This window comes from Gymnoscopelus braueri (genome assembly GCF_963280865.1).
Source record: "Gymnoscopelus braueri genome assembly, chromosome: 10".
NCBI classification, from domain to species: Eukaryota; Metazoa; Chordata; class Actinopteri; order Myctophiformes; family Myctophidae; genus Gymnoscopelus; species Gymnoscopelus braueri.
In genome coordinates, this window is record NC_137611.1 from 54,725,473 (window position 1) to 54,740,063 (window position 14,591).

The window sequence follows — 14,591 nt, forward strand, 5'->3', positions numbered from 1 at the left end:
TAAGTTGTTTATCACACCTGCATTTTAACTTTATTTCTATCTTATCCATATGAACATACATTTTGTTGTTGTTGTTGTTGTTTTTTACTTCTACATCCAACATTATGACTTTTTATAATTATCATCTTGTTATATTGTTGTGTCAGCAGATGTCCCACCAACATTTCACTGCTTGTACCTTTATGAATAGACACAAACACAATACAGACAAATAAATCCCTCTTTAAGCTTCATTCTTGTAATTACTGCTAAATCTGACACCAGAAACAGTTCAAGTCATCATTTATGATGAGTATTATTACATAATGATTATAGCTACGTAAAGTCTTTCTCAACCTTTTCTGGATTAGGGCCCACTTGAAAATCGCAAAAGTGCTCCGGACCCACCCATCTGATGTTATAAACAGTACAGACAGCGAGATAAAATATGTAGATTCAGCAGTATAAAAAAAGATAGCATACTACTGTAATCGACAACCCAAAACTCACAAAACATAGGGCTGCCATTTTGGCTATTTTGGAAAATGTAGGGCAAAAACAAAAAATGTATGATATGCCCAAAATACAGACAGCAGAGTTAAAGAGTTGACACTTTGGCAGCGTTGAGATAAGGACATACAGGAGCCCAGAAAAACATTTGAAACTAGTTCAGGTAGGCACTAGGCAGGAGGTGTACACACTCAGCCTCACTCCCCCCTCATTCTCATTGGCTAACAAGTTAATACATACTGTACTCCCACTACAGTCAGACGGTCTCTACACGTTCAACCTCACTCATCTTCCTTCATTCTCATTGGCTAACAACAAGGGGACAGCTTGAGATTTTTACATTGATTCCAATACGGAAGAGACAGTTCAAATGAATGGCCTGTAGTTTTGCTGTTTTACCCCGGCTGGTGTCAGAAATCATTTATCTTAACGCAAGCGGATGGGTTTTTGACAAACTTTAGACTAGATTTTCTTACCTTAATAAAAATGGTCAGAAATTCTATATGCTTCCAGTCGCTAGTTTAAAGTCTCCTTTCATTCATCATGATATGCGTTTTGCTAAATTATGGTCCAATTTATTTTACAATTGACGATAAAGTAGGCTATATGCTCTAGGAGGGGCGGGATGATTTGATTGACAAGCTACACAACCAATAGCATTCATTCCCCGCCCCCGCTCTTGATTGACAAGCTACCCAACCAATAGCATTCTTTTGGGATTGTTTTCCGGTTCCTGTTCCCGGCGTGCTTTTTGGCATATATTAGAGATGGCGGATTTCAAATTCCTGAACAATCGGCTTAATCTTCGGTCTGTAGAAACCAGAGGTCTGGCTTTGTCCATCTCTTTGCCAGACCCAAGGGGGTCGGGCTTACATGAGGCTTTGTATCTGTTTTCTCCATACATGGGCATGGTCACTTTGTCCCCCGGCCCCAGCCAAAAAAAGTCTGTCCCCCTTTCGTCCCGAACTATTCATGACATCATTATTATGTCACAAGTATGTAATTAAGTAACATACTAGGACTTCATTCTGGGTCTGGCAGAACCAGGTCTCCGTCAATCTAATGGTTCATTTAGGTATTTTTAAGCAGTACACTGTTCACTGACGCTCTTTCTACTTTAATCTTCTCCTTTGCAGCCATGTCTGCCCTGCTGCAGTTCAATTGGTAGTTCTCCATCCTTCAATAGATAGATAGATAGGAGAGCCCCCCATGGAGTCTAGATGGTGGTAGTGGTGGTGGTGCAGATGGAACCTCCGTCCCATGAACAACGGAGACCCTGCAGGGTTTGCTGGGGTTGGAGGTGGGATGCTCAATGCTCGGTCTGAAAAGAAAATGAAAGGTTGAGTGGCAGTGATATTTGTAAAACAGGAGCCCATCGCCTGATTGGCTGACTGTAAATTGAAAGAATCTGATCTTATTGGCTAGTAGAGCCTAAGCTTAGCTTCTCTACTAGCCCAGAAAATGTTTTTGGAAGAAAAAAAAACACGTTATACACAGGTTTTGACAGCGTTGGAAAGACAAAGTTATGTTGTTGAAATCCCCAGATTAGCCTACGGTAGAATACTTTATTGCAAAATTTGAATCACCATTTAAAGCACCAAAATGGATCAAATAAAAAAAAAAAAAACTCAATTGTGGTCCATTTTAAATCATACAACAACTAACATACAATACAAACAGTGCAGTTAACAGTTCATCTAAGTCCAATATTTAAGTGAGCCTGAGAGAAAAGATCTTTATTGACCATTCGCTAAAGCTTAATTTGTAATGGCAGTACTGCTGTTTGAAACACTGGTCTGTTACAGAAAATAAGAAAAGATACAACAAAGAATAAAAAATAAAAAATAAATGATAGTACTTACTATTTCTTGGTTAGTCCCTGGTGAGTATCACTGAGCATTTGCTGTGCTCTTGCCTTCTTTCCCATTTAAATTAATGAAGTATTTTAATGGTGGTGATCTCATTTGACCCTTTCTTCAGTTCCATTGCCTGGAACTTATTTTCTGCCGTAGTTAATTATTTTCGTTTTAGTGGGTTTAGCTTTTCCTTTTTTTTCTTTTTTTCTTTAGTGTGCTCACTTTTTTAAGCTGGGTTGCTATTTAGTTTTTCTTTAGTTATTTTTGGGCTCAACCTTCTTCCAGGAGAAGATCTCTGGACTGAATTTCCACAGATCATTGAAGGTCCGGCCCCCACCAAATATGTACAGCTCTCTCCATTGTAGGAAATGGCTGAACGACCTTTGCGTCATTCAAATGGACCCGTTCCATTTGTACACTCTCAGAGTTACAGACCCATGACAGACCAATTAGTCCTCACACTCTCCGGGATGTCTGATGTCGTCAATCTTCAAGATCATCTTGACCACCTGCGTGGCCAACGAAATCTGCTGCTTCTTGCCGATGAGTGTCTCAACGACGTGCTGCTGCTTCATGTCGTTGGTGTTCATCTGGAGGCAGTCGATGCCCAGGAAGGGCTTGTTCTCCGTCACCTGTCTGGCCCGGACCGCCGTCATGGTCTGGATGGGGTTCATCCCGCTGTTCTCGGCCAGCGCCATCGGGATCACCTCCAAGGCGTCGGCGAACGCCCTCATGGCGTATTGCTCCAACGACGGGCACTTATCAGCCGCCTGGTTGACGGCCAGGGCACACGCTATCTCATTGGCTCCTCCGCCGTAGACGATGCGGTTGTCTCTGACCAGGTTGCGGATCACACACAGTGCGTCATGGAGACTCCGCTTGGCCTCCTCGATGATCATCTTGTTTCCTCCGCGGATGAAGATGGTCACAGCTCTGGAGTTCTTACACTCCTCGATGACCAGCATGCGGTCCTTGGTGGTGCCGAAGCAGATCTCCTTCACCACGCCGGCCGTGCCCAGCTTTTCGGGCGTCAGCTCGCAGAAGCGCGGCACGATGCGACCGCCGGTGGCGATGGCGATCAGCTCAATCTCGGGCCCGCCCACCCAGCGAACGGCGGGCAGCTCGTTCTGGAGCAGCAGGTGGTTGGCCTCATCGTCGAAGCCCCACTGACAGATGGCCAGGTTGGCTCCGTTGTCTTTGACCTGCTGGATCATCTCCAGGAACGTGTCCTTCTCGTACTTCTGCAGGGCCTTGAAGTCCTCCACTGAGGTCACGTCCAGCTTGTGTTTGGTCTTGGGTTTCGGGGGCTCAAACGGGCAGGTCAGGATGGCGATCTTTGCGTCTTTCAGAACCTTGGGCATCTGCGGGTGGCTGAACTCTTTGTCCACGAGGACTCCCTTGATGAGCTGCGTGTCCTCCAGCTTCCCTCCCACCTTGCCCTCCATCTTGATCAGCTCAAAGTCCACGTCCTTCCTCTTCATGTCGGCCACGGTCAGGATGGCATTAACGGCGATCTCTGCCATCTGTCTGTGGCATCGGTTGATCACTTTGGATCCCAGGGTGGTCATGGCCGTCTGGACGAGAGGCTCCGTGTTGTTGGGGTCAAAGGGGAAGGTCTCGCTGATCTTGTCCAGCTGTTCGATGGCGATGCGCGCGGCCTGGTCGTAGCCGTCAGAGATACGGATGGGGTGGATGCCGCGGTCCAGCAGCAGCTCCGCCTCCTCCAGAAGAGCTCCGGCCAGAACCACAACCCCGGTGGTGCCGTCACCGATCTCATCGTCCTGGGACCTGGAAAGCTCCACCATGAGCTTGGCGATCTGGTGGTCCATGTCCATCATGCTGAGGATGGTGGCTCCGTCGTTGGTGACGGTCACCTCTCCATCCCTGTCTATCATCATCTTATCGAGGCCGTTGGGTCCCAGCGATGTTCTGAGCGTTGACGCGACCGCCTTGGCCGCCATGATGTGATCCTTGAGCGCGTCCAGGCCGGTTAGCCGCGTCTTTTTCTCCTGGTCTTTGAGGATGATGAACGGCCTTCCATACTCGTCGAAGGCTACAGGCAAAGACATGTAGACAGTAAGATGGGGCGCTTATTAAAATGTTACAGGTCAAATTGTGACTTTTATGTATAATAGTGAAGCGAGCTGCACAGGTGTCTTTCACTCTCGACGTCCTCAGAACCTTATATAGAACGACCAACGCTCTGGTCCGACGTCATTCACAACTCAAACCATGTGCCATATAAGCCCAACAAAGCCGATTTGCACAGGTGTTCTCTTTGCACATACTGAGTCTCATTCACAAAGCTCTTCTTGAGTTACCACATTTTTGTAAAGTAGTTGGGATGTGAACCAGTGATTCTCAACCTTTTGAATTTCAAGGACCCCCAGCTTGATATCTCTGCTGTCGGGCAGAAACCAGCTATGTCCAAAATATTAACTTTTCAGGAAAAAAAGACAACAAACATGTTTTTTAACACAATACGCCTACTGCCTCATCAAAGTTGGTACAGTGAGTATTGTCAGATACTTGAATGTGTCCTTATATTATCATCACTTTACCCAAATACAGCTCAAGTGGAGTTAGTTAGGAGGTTTTTGACCATTCACGCGGAGATGCACACTCTCAGAGTTATTGACCCGTAACGCGTCCATTTGGTCCCATTTGTGCACTCTCAGTGTTACAGAACCCTGGTGGTCCCGGCCCGATGTTGAGAAACATTGAATTATGCAGTCCGGGAGATGGGATCCAAAAGTCACAGAACTCGCAGACTTCAAAGCGAGGTATTTGAGCCCAATGGTCACATTTGATGAATGGTCAGAACTTATGATAATACAATACTTCACACTACACAGTTTATCGATGGGAATGTCACAGTGTGCGTGCGTGTGTGTGTGTGCGTGCGTGCGTCTCAGCTGTATGATGCAATAGAGTTAAAGTGTTCCAAATGATTAAACTGGAAGAGATATCCACTACATCTCTGAAAAAACAGACAGTTGAAGAGTTTTTCAGGCCAAAGAACCCCTTACCCGAGAGAGAGAAGCAGGGACCCCCTCTACATATTGTATAAAATTGTGTTGTAGATTAAACTTGTTCACAGATTTCATAGACTTCTTTGACAACACTATCATTGTGTAGTGTTGTGTTGAATTCATGTTATTGTAGATCTGCTATTTTCGGCTAATGTTCCCCTCAGAATAGGGATAGGGTTCAAGTGGTTAATGTAAAAAGGAATCCTATCACACAAAGATTGGCCGGCCGCCCTGTAGTAATTCTGAGGATCCCTAGGGATCCCGGACCCCCTGTTGAAGACCCCTGCTGTAGACTATTACAGTTTTGTTGTATTTCAACATTGTTATTATTTTAAGAATGAAACAACAGAGCCTCTGCATTCCTTCTTTTTTCACAAATTACACCCTATAAACATGTGATATACACTTACTAATTCAATAATGTTTAGATTTATTTTTATTTACACAATTTTGTTGTGCATGGCTATGGGAGAATTTATGTCAAACAGTTGAATTCCTAAGCATATTTCACATTTTCACATCTGTCATGTTCTGTGGAAGGAAATTAATTATTATTATAATTATATACAGAGTTATGGGTGTTCTATGAAATTGAAAGGTTTGAGAACCACAGTCCAGTGTTTGTCAAATGGGGGTATGTGGACCCCTATGGGTGTACAAAGGCACTGCAGGGGATACCTGAGAGAAAGTGCAAAGTGGAAAAATGTATTTTACTTTTAAGTTTAGTGATAAAACATTGACACACTATATATGTGAAACTTCTGTGTTAAAAATGGTAATTGGTGCATTTATATAGCACCTTCATCCAAAGCACTTTACAAAAGACATTCACACACTGATGGCAGAGGAAACCATTCAAGGCACCAACCTGCTCATCAGGAGCAGTTAGGGGTTCTTGCTCAAGGACACATTCGACACTAAACCATGGAGGAACTTTTTTTGCATTATTTCCAAGGGGCTGCTCTACCTCCTGAGCCACTTTAGATCCTTCAAATGGTGGGTTATCATTCATTCATAGCATCATCGTTGAAACCAGCTAACTCCATTTTGACGCTTTTGCATTCCCCCCCCCCATAAATCACTGATTTATGGGGCTATTGAACACTCTTTACATCTGTGTGTTGGTAAAAAAACAATGAAAAGTATTAAAAAGTGCTTCTGACAAAACCAGCTAACTCCATTGGATCCTCAAACTTTCTGCTAAACCAGCTAACTTCACCAAAGGAGGGTGGAGTTAGCTGGTTTAGCTGACTCCAAGCTCCACCCCCTTTTGACTACCAACCTGATTGTGAGCTGTTCTTATCAATGATGAACAAAACCTCCAAACTCCATTTTTGTTTTATATCATTTTGGAGTTTTCTGCCCAACAGCAGAGATATGCTAGCTAGCAATGGTTTTCTCTTGCAGTTTTCTAAGCAAAATGTTAACGGGTTACTTTGATTCAGAAGTCAGGGAAAGGGGTAGCCTGCTGAAGGCCAAAAACTTTAGAGAAGCTCTAGCCTATCCATCTTGATTTTGATTGATTGAATCCTTTATTAACAGTTTGCAAAAAAAAAGCACAGGAAAGTACAGTTCAATACAAGGTCTGCTAAGAGGATTTTAAACCATTGGGGTCCAATTACAATATCTAGTGCCCATTAAATTCACCTGTGTCCTGTTTAACCTCATGTCTATTTATACTCCACGTGTTCTCTGTTTCTTGCCACATTTAGTTGAAGAAATGTCACCTCCTCAAACATTTTTGTGTCAAGAACCTCCAGATTGACACACATTGGGCCGCAGTACCCATCTGAAATGTTCAAAGTTTGCGAAAATAGACTATCTACAAGCTCATAACACGTCACATTGCACTGCTCACTGCTCCCAGTGACCAACGGTAGAATGTTGTGATTGTGCTGGCCAGGTCCCTGTGTGTGCAAGTGAAAGATTAGGACCTATTTCAAAATAACTTGTGTTTAATTGAAACCCCTATAGAATATTTTTTCTATTTACTCTAAATATCAGCTTTTCAATACCAGTCATATTGCTTGACTATGAACGTTTTACATGTCTTTGTACTTACCCTTTAACCCTATGGTAGCCTACTTAGGCTACATATCACACAATGTTCTGAACTAGGAAATGCTACATTTGTACTGCTGTTGACCACTAACACCACATGATGGCGATAAAACACAAGCAAATCGAACTTGCATGCCATACAAATTGTTTCAGGTTGAAACATGTACAGCTGCAGAAGTCTTACTGTATCTGTTATAGTAATCTTGTTTTTATCCAGCAACTGTTTAAATTCTCTTTGGATGTTTGTGGATTGTTTTCTTGGACTGCAGCTGAGAGTCATAACTGATAGAGATAGAGCAGGGGTTTTCAACTGGTGGCCATTTAAGGTTACTAGTATTGTAGGGAATTGAATATACATATATATATAGAGAGAGAGAGAGAGAGAGAGAGAGAGAGAGAGAGAGAGAGAGAGAGAGAGAGAGAGAGAGAGAGAGAGAGAGAGAGAGAGAGAGAGAGAGAGAGAGAGAGTGTGAGTGAGTGAGTGAGTGAGTGAGTGAGTGAGTGAGTGAGAGCAGGGCTTCAAGTTTAACTACTACACAAGATGATCAGCTCATAAGACCCACAGACTGTGTGGAGAGTCTCATGTATGAAACACATTCCTCTGTGAAGTTCTGGATGAGTTGTCAGGCACAATTCACAATTACAGTAAAGCAAAGTGTTTTTAAAAAAAATATTATTATTTTACAAAGTAGACTACACTTTGTAAACAATGAAGTGAATACCAGCAGGTAACCTGAACACACAGGTATTGATTACACCTCCTCTTCTGATAAATAATACATTATAACGCACAGTAGGCCTATGTCTGTGAGAGTGTTCTTTCCACACTGACATACTGTATACCTTAAGAATACAAGGCTAGGTTGGACCCAGAAAATGATATGATATTCTGTCCCTGTACACCACTACTCTACATACTACTACAGCCAAGAATATAAGCCAAGAAAAAGACAAAAAGTAATAACCCATATCCCACCTGACACCACAGTGGTCTAATCTGAACCCATATCCTTAGGTTTGTTATCTTCTTGACCTCAATGTTAAGAACATACTTTTTGGATAGCATGTTATTTAAACACATGCATAGATTCATTGTTTACCTGGTATCCAATAGTTTCAATGTACAGATCCTTTTTTTGTTGTTTTTTGTAGCCTACACTGTTTAGACAGATAGGCAGTGGTGGAAAAAGTAGGTACTGCAAGTTTTTACTCAGTAAAAGTATCAATACTGCAATATAAAAATACTCTGTTACAAGGTAAAGTCCGGAATACTAAATTTACTTGAGTAAAAGTACAAAAGTATTGGTATAAAAATGTGCTTATACCAAAAGTTGAAAGTTCTCATAATGCAGAATGTCCCATTTCACAAGTCTTCTGATGTGTAAAATGAAAAAAAAAAATAGCAGATCTACAAGCTCACAATGCGTCGCATCGCGACGGATTGTGAGCTTGTAGATCGGCTATTTTCAAATGGCCGAAATGTATATAGTGATTAAAGTGATTAATGTATGTTTTGTAATAATAATCAAAATCCACAAAGTAACTAGTAACTCAAGTTTTCAAATAATGGTAGTGGATTAAAAGTACAATATAGATGTACTGCAAATTTTTACTTTATACAGTACTTGAGTAAATGTACTTAGTTACTTTACACCACTGCAGATAGGTTCTTGGTTTACCTTTGATCCTAGCTTCGTGAGGCACTACTACACTGTCTCTCTGCATTCTATGGATGTGTTTACCTTGCTTATAAGTCACTCTGGATAAGAGTGTCTGCATCAATATCCATACCTGACACAACAGTGGTCCCAGGTTGATTCTTTAGTCAGGATGGCCCCTGGTTCACAATCAGCTGAAACCCCCAGAGATAGACAAGGACAGTTCAGGAACAAAGTGTAATGCTGGACTGGACATGCAGTCATGTCGATAAAGAGAAAGATGCATTTGTACATTATGTTGTTATATAATACATAGATGGGTTTACAGTCACAGTGACCTGTAGGCCTATCTTTGATAGATTAGAGCAGGGTGTCACAACAATCTTATCTTATGCAGCTACTAAAAATAACCCCATGAATCATGTAGTGTCCCTATTTTGGGCATGTCATGATATAGGCGAACATTTGGTCAAAGTAGCCAAACATTCAGCGAAAATAGCTGATTGTTTGTAAGCTCACAACGCGCGGCAGCACAATGTGTTGTAACACGTGAGCTAGATCGTCTATTTTCGACAAAGAGATTTGTAGAGGGAGACAAGTAGTAAGTAAGTAAGTAAAGGTTATTTATACAGCTCCTCTCACAGAGAGATCTCACAAAGGGCTTTACAGTGAAAAAACTAAACAGGGTATTAAAGCAAAAGGCAAAAAGCAAAAGGGCGGTACAACTCATCTCAAGCAGGACAACAAAACAAGCATGGACAATAAAATCATGTACCATCAACAAACGCCTGTTCAAATAGTAGTGTTTTAAGGTTGTTCTTCAAAATGTCCACAGAGGCTGCATCTCTCAAAACTTGTGGAAGAGCATTCCAACGTTTAGGAGCTACAACCTGAAAGGCTTTGCCACCTTTAGTTTTTAGTTTAGTGTTATAGGAACATCTAACAGACCCTGTTCAGCAGACCTTAGGGCCCTGCTGCGCACATAACGTGGGAGCAGGTCAGTTAAATATCCCGGGCCCTGTCCATGCAGAGCTCTAATAAGTGAGCACCAGGACCTTGAACTGGACCCTGAAATTAACAGGAAGCCAGTGCAAAGAGGCCAGGACTGGAGTAAGTATAATGGAAGTATATGGTCTAAGTCAGTCATGGGCAACTGGCGGCCCGGGGGCTGCAGCCCCACCTTCACTTTAAGTGGCCCGCAAGTTAATATCGGAATATTGATATATTATTGATTTCAGCTGTTCCAATTCCAAACATGCAAACATGACCCGCTTTAATTACTTCAGTCTATAGTAGCTAAATGACTAGTATTAAAAAAATGTATGTCCAATGTATTTGTATCTAAGTTCATAAAGTTAACATAAGTATAACTAAATGCATTTGAAATTAAATACAAATTTTACTTTTCAGGATTCCAATTCAAAAATAGCAAAACATTTTTCAGGATTCCAATAATAAAATAGCCAAAATAGCAGATCTACAAGCTCAACGCATCGCACTACGACAAGTTTTGGGCTTGTAGATCATTATTTACGAAAAAAAAGTAAAAGTACAGAGATAAGAGGTTTCTGTACAGTATATGCAATGTAGCCCTCTGGAGTGAGTGTGGAAATATAGTGGCCCTCTCCATCATCAAAGTTGCCCACCCTGTTCTAAGTGGTTAAAGGTGCAGGAAGTATCCGCTAATGTATCCGGTAAGTTGCTAATGTATCCGGTAGGAGACTCAAAGGAGTCTCTTTGAGTCTCCTACCGGAAATCAAATTATTGGCTCAGGAATGCGTCAAAGACAAAAAAAAACTCCATGAATTCGAGGCTGTGTGTAATTGATAGATAATAAGATTTTTTTTGGGTGAACTATTCCTTTAAATAGCTCTATTCCCATGTCATTGCTATAGTGTTTGTTCAAGGGTCTCCCTGTCTCTCCAGAAAATACATTCTCATGTCAGGACACCAATTTTATCCAGTCATATAATACTGGATACAGGATAACACTTTTTTTCTTTTTAAAGGAGCTGACAAAATTGCAATTGGACCATTATAAAAACTGATAAATGGGGTATCTCTCCTGATTGTAGAGAACCCATAACCCTAACCCATAATGTAGAAATACTCTGTTTTAAAGTAAAAGTCAAAATGTTACTTCACTAAAAGTACAATTTTCATCAAAATATACAGTAGCAAACGTAAAAGTAGGCCTACTCATTGTGCATAATGGTCCATTTCACTGCATATAATTGGATTGTAATGCATGAATGTGTTCATAACTTTAATGCTGCAGCTAAATGTGGGGTTTTAATTACTTTATGTTTAACCTATAAGAATACATCATCATTGATCTCTTAATGTATGTTTTGTATTAATAATCTAAATCTGTGAAATAACTAGTAGTTACTAAAACTGTCAAATATTTGTAGTGGAGTAAAATGTATAATAATTGACTCTGATAATTGAGATAGAGTTGTGATGGAGTAGAATAATTAATTAAATTAAAAGTAACTCAAATGTTATACTCAAGTGCATTGGTGCAAGTACAGTACTGGAGTAAATGTACTTAGTGGTGCTGAGTCACTTATAGGGTGAAGGTGTGAATGAATCTTCCGATGGGTTGGAAGATATACTGTAGCCTATAGTCTGTAGATCCCATAGCCCGGGGGGACTGATTAAACTTAATGTTTATCAAACCTTTTAAATGTAGGCTAAATGTATTTAATTCTCTGGGACCCAAATCTACACTGTACAATCATCAGTGTTAATGGAACCTAATGGAACCAAATGGACCCATAAGGGTACATTTGGATCCATTTGTAAACTATATAGATACGATTTGGTTCCTAATCATCAATCATTTAACTGGGGACCCCCTGGCACCCCTCCAAGGACCCCTGGGCCCGGGGCCGGGGTCAACCCCAGACCACACATTTTTTAACCCACTTGAGAACAAGCGGGTTAAATTAGGCCACCTCGGGCGGGGGGAAGCGTCCTCGCGTTTCCTTGACAACCCCTCCTTGGCCAATCATAGCGCGGCCATGCAGTCCCATAGGCTATGGGATGGGATGCAACCAGCCCTCCCGTAGAGTGGGTTTTCTATAGCTGAAGCCAAGAGAGACGAACTGTTTTACTGCAACCACTGGAGACTGTCCCGTCCTGTCCTGTCTGCACCGAACCGAACCAACTGGACTGAACCGAACTGAAATACCGATCCGAACCTCTTTTTTCCCCTGTTCTTTTTTGTGTGTGTGTGTGTGTGTGTGTGTTTTCTGTGAACGGGACAAAAGTACCGGACTGTGTTTTACTGCAACCACTGGACCCGTTCCGTCTGGATCGAACCATCTCGGGTCGAAGCTGGTCCTGATCCAGGTCCAGGACAGATGATGCTGGGTTCGGTTCTGCTGCTGCTGCTCCTGGGTCTCCTGAGCCTCTACCTGCTGTGTGTCCACAGCGGCAGGAAAAGGTCTGATTTACACTCAATCATTACAATTCCATCATGAAACCATAATAATCTGACACACCGATCAGAAGCTCAACGGGTTCCGACTCCGTGTGAACGGTGTCGCTCGCCGAGCAGAAACAATTTGATTGATTGATTGAATACTTTATTAACAGTTTGCCAAAAAAAAGCACAGAAACTACAGTTATATAGCCTACAAAAGGATGCTAAAAGGCACTATGGCTTATTTCAATGTGGTCCTGTGTATTCAATTCATAGAAACATTTATAGTGACAGACACATACATATATGCAAAAAGCTGACAACGCGATATTTCACATATATATACACACAAATATATATATATATATATATATATATATATATATATATATATATATATATATATATATATATATATATATATATATATATATATATATATATATATATATATATATATATATATTTGCGTGTTTGTTGCGTTGTTTAGCAACAATGTTGCAACAGTTACATTTTTTATCAGGGAGACATGGTGTGCAACAACTTTATCTTTTAAGTTGGTTTATAAATGTGTTATAATGGCTATTCAGTGGTGGAAAAAGTACTCACATGTTTTACTAAGTTTCAATGTAGAAATAATACCGGTACGCTGTTACAAATAAAAGGTTTTCAAATAATTGTAATGGAGTAAAAGTATAATATTTGCCTCTGAGATGTATTGTGGAGTAGAAGTAAAAGTTCTGAAAACTGGAAATATTCCAGTACAGTAAAAATACCTCAAAATTGTACAGTACTTGAGTAAATGTACGCCACTGAATGTTTTAGCCCATTCAACAGAAGAGGAGGTTACCTGCTCTTGTTTTGTTTTTATTGATTTTTTTGTTTACAAAGTGTAGTCTACTTTGTAATAGAATAAAATGCATGTGGGCCAGCAGGCTTTGAAAGAATAAAAGCATGACTACAGAGTAGCCTAAACGAGATGTGAATTCAACATATGATGAAACAATAAGATATGACAGTGATGAAACCCAGAGCATTAGTAAAGTGTGTAAATGTGCTTTCATAAGCTGTGGTTTGTGTAGGAACTTGTTACTGCACGTTTTACACTGGAGTTATAATAGAACTCCAGTGTAAATAAAATAAAATAAAACATATTATGTGTGACTTGGAGGGATTTCTGTAGTGGAGTTTGGGGATTGTTTTTTTTCAATCAATGAATTGATGCGGAGAAAAAATTACTTCTTTTTCATTATCAACTAAATTGATTACATCTGATAACCACTTGAGCCATGTTTTATATTTGGTTGTTGTGGATTTGGTTGACCCTCCATGTGGTCCCAATAGAGTCTCTAAGGCAGTGGTTCTCAACCTTTTCAGGCAGCGACCCCCCCGACCCCCCAAAATAAGCATATTTGATAAGCATTAAAATGTAGGAGTTGAGGCATTACATTTTGTTTGGCTCGGTTCCAAAGATAAATATTGTGAAAATAGTTTGGCTATTTTCACAATTGTTGCCTCTTTCTTATATTATTTGACAATTTGGCCAATGTTTGACCAGTTTTTAGATTATAGTTTGTTGATGACTTTTGATGCAGTAAGGTCTTGTTTCTTTTCTTTCTTTTAAAAAGGTCTTAAAAGTCCTTAAATTGTCACTTCACTGTCATCTGGGGACAACCCCCCCCCCCCCCCAAATAAAAATCATGTGGGGAACCACTGCTCTAAGGCAGGTGAGTGATGGTTCAGTTGGTGACCAGACGTACCGGTTTGTCTGGGATCTCCCAGGTTCTCAGTCCTGAGTCCCGACAAATCGGGATCCATAATGTGGTTTGTGGACCAATGTTTATGGGTCGCGAGTAAATACCCCTTTATTTTTTGTTTCCTACATTTTGTTTTTAATTATTATCATTTCAAAACATTTTCCAAAAAACTTTCCAAAAAAGTGCAAAATGTTATATCAAAAATAAATGCAATAATTCTTCAAAGGAATTGCATGAATAAATAAAACGAAGAAAAATCTAAGAAATGCCATAAATTAATGTTTAATTAATGCCAGAAAATAAATGTT

At 40.7% G+C, this 14,591-nt stretch overlaps 2 protein-coding genes across 2 annotated transcripts in view; one reads left to right on the top strand and one right to left on the bottom strand.

The window, feature by feature from the left end:
* Positions 1-2,794: 2,794 nt before the first annotated feature.
* LOC308094131 (T-complex protein 1 subunit epsilon-like) lies at positions 2,795-4,321 on the bottom strand (the record flags this gene model as incomplete). The annotated part of the gene is made up of 1 exon (XM_080440604.1): positions 2,795-4,321. Exon 1 carries the CDS (start codon positions 4,304-4,306, stop codon positions 2,795-2,797), a length of 1,512 nt encoding a protein of 503 aa, XP_080296730.1. The 5' UTR covers positions 4,307-4,321.
* A 7,869-nt stretch (positions 4,322-12,190) lies between these two features.
* Positions 12,191-14,591, top strand: part of cyp7b1 (cytochrome P450, family 7, subfamily B, polypeptide 1) — a 33,811-nt gene continuing 31,410 nt past the window's right edge. The window contains exon 1 of the mRNA XM_080439462.1: positions 12,191-12,547. Coding sequence (XP_080295588.1) covers positions 12,465-12,547 — 83 coding nt within the window. The 5' untranslated portion in view covers positions 12,191-12,464. The remainder of the gene's footprint in view (positions 12,548-14,591) is intronic.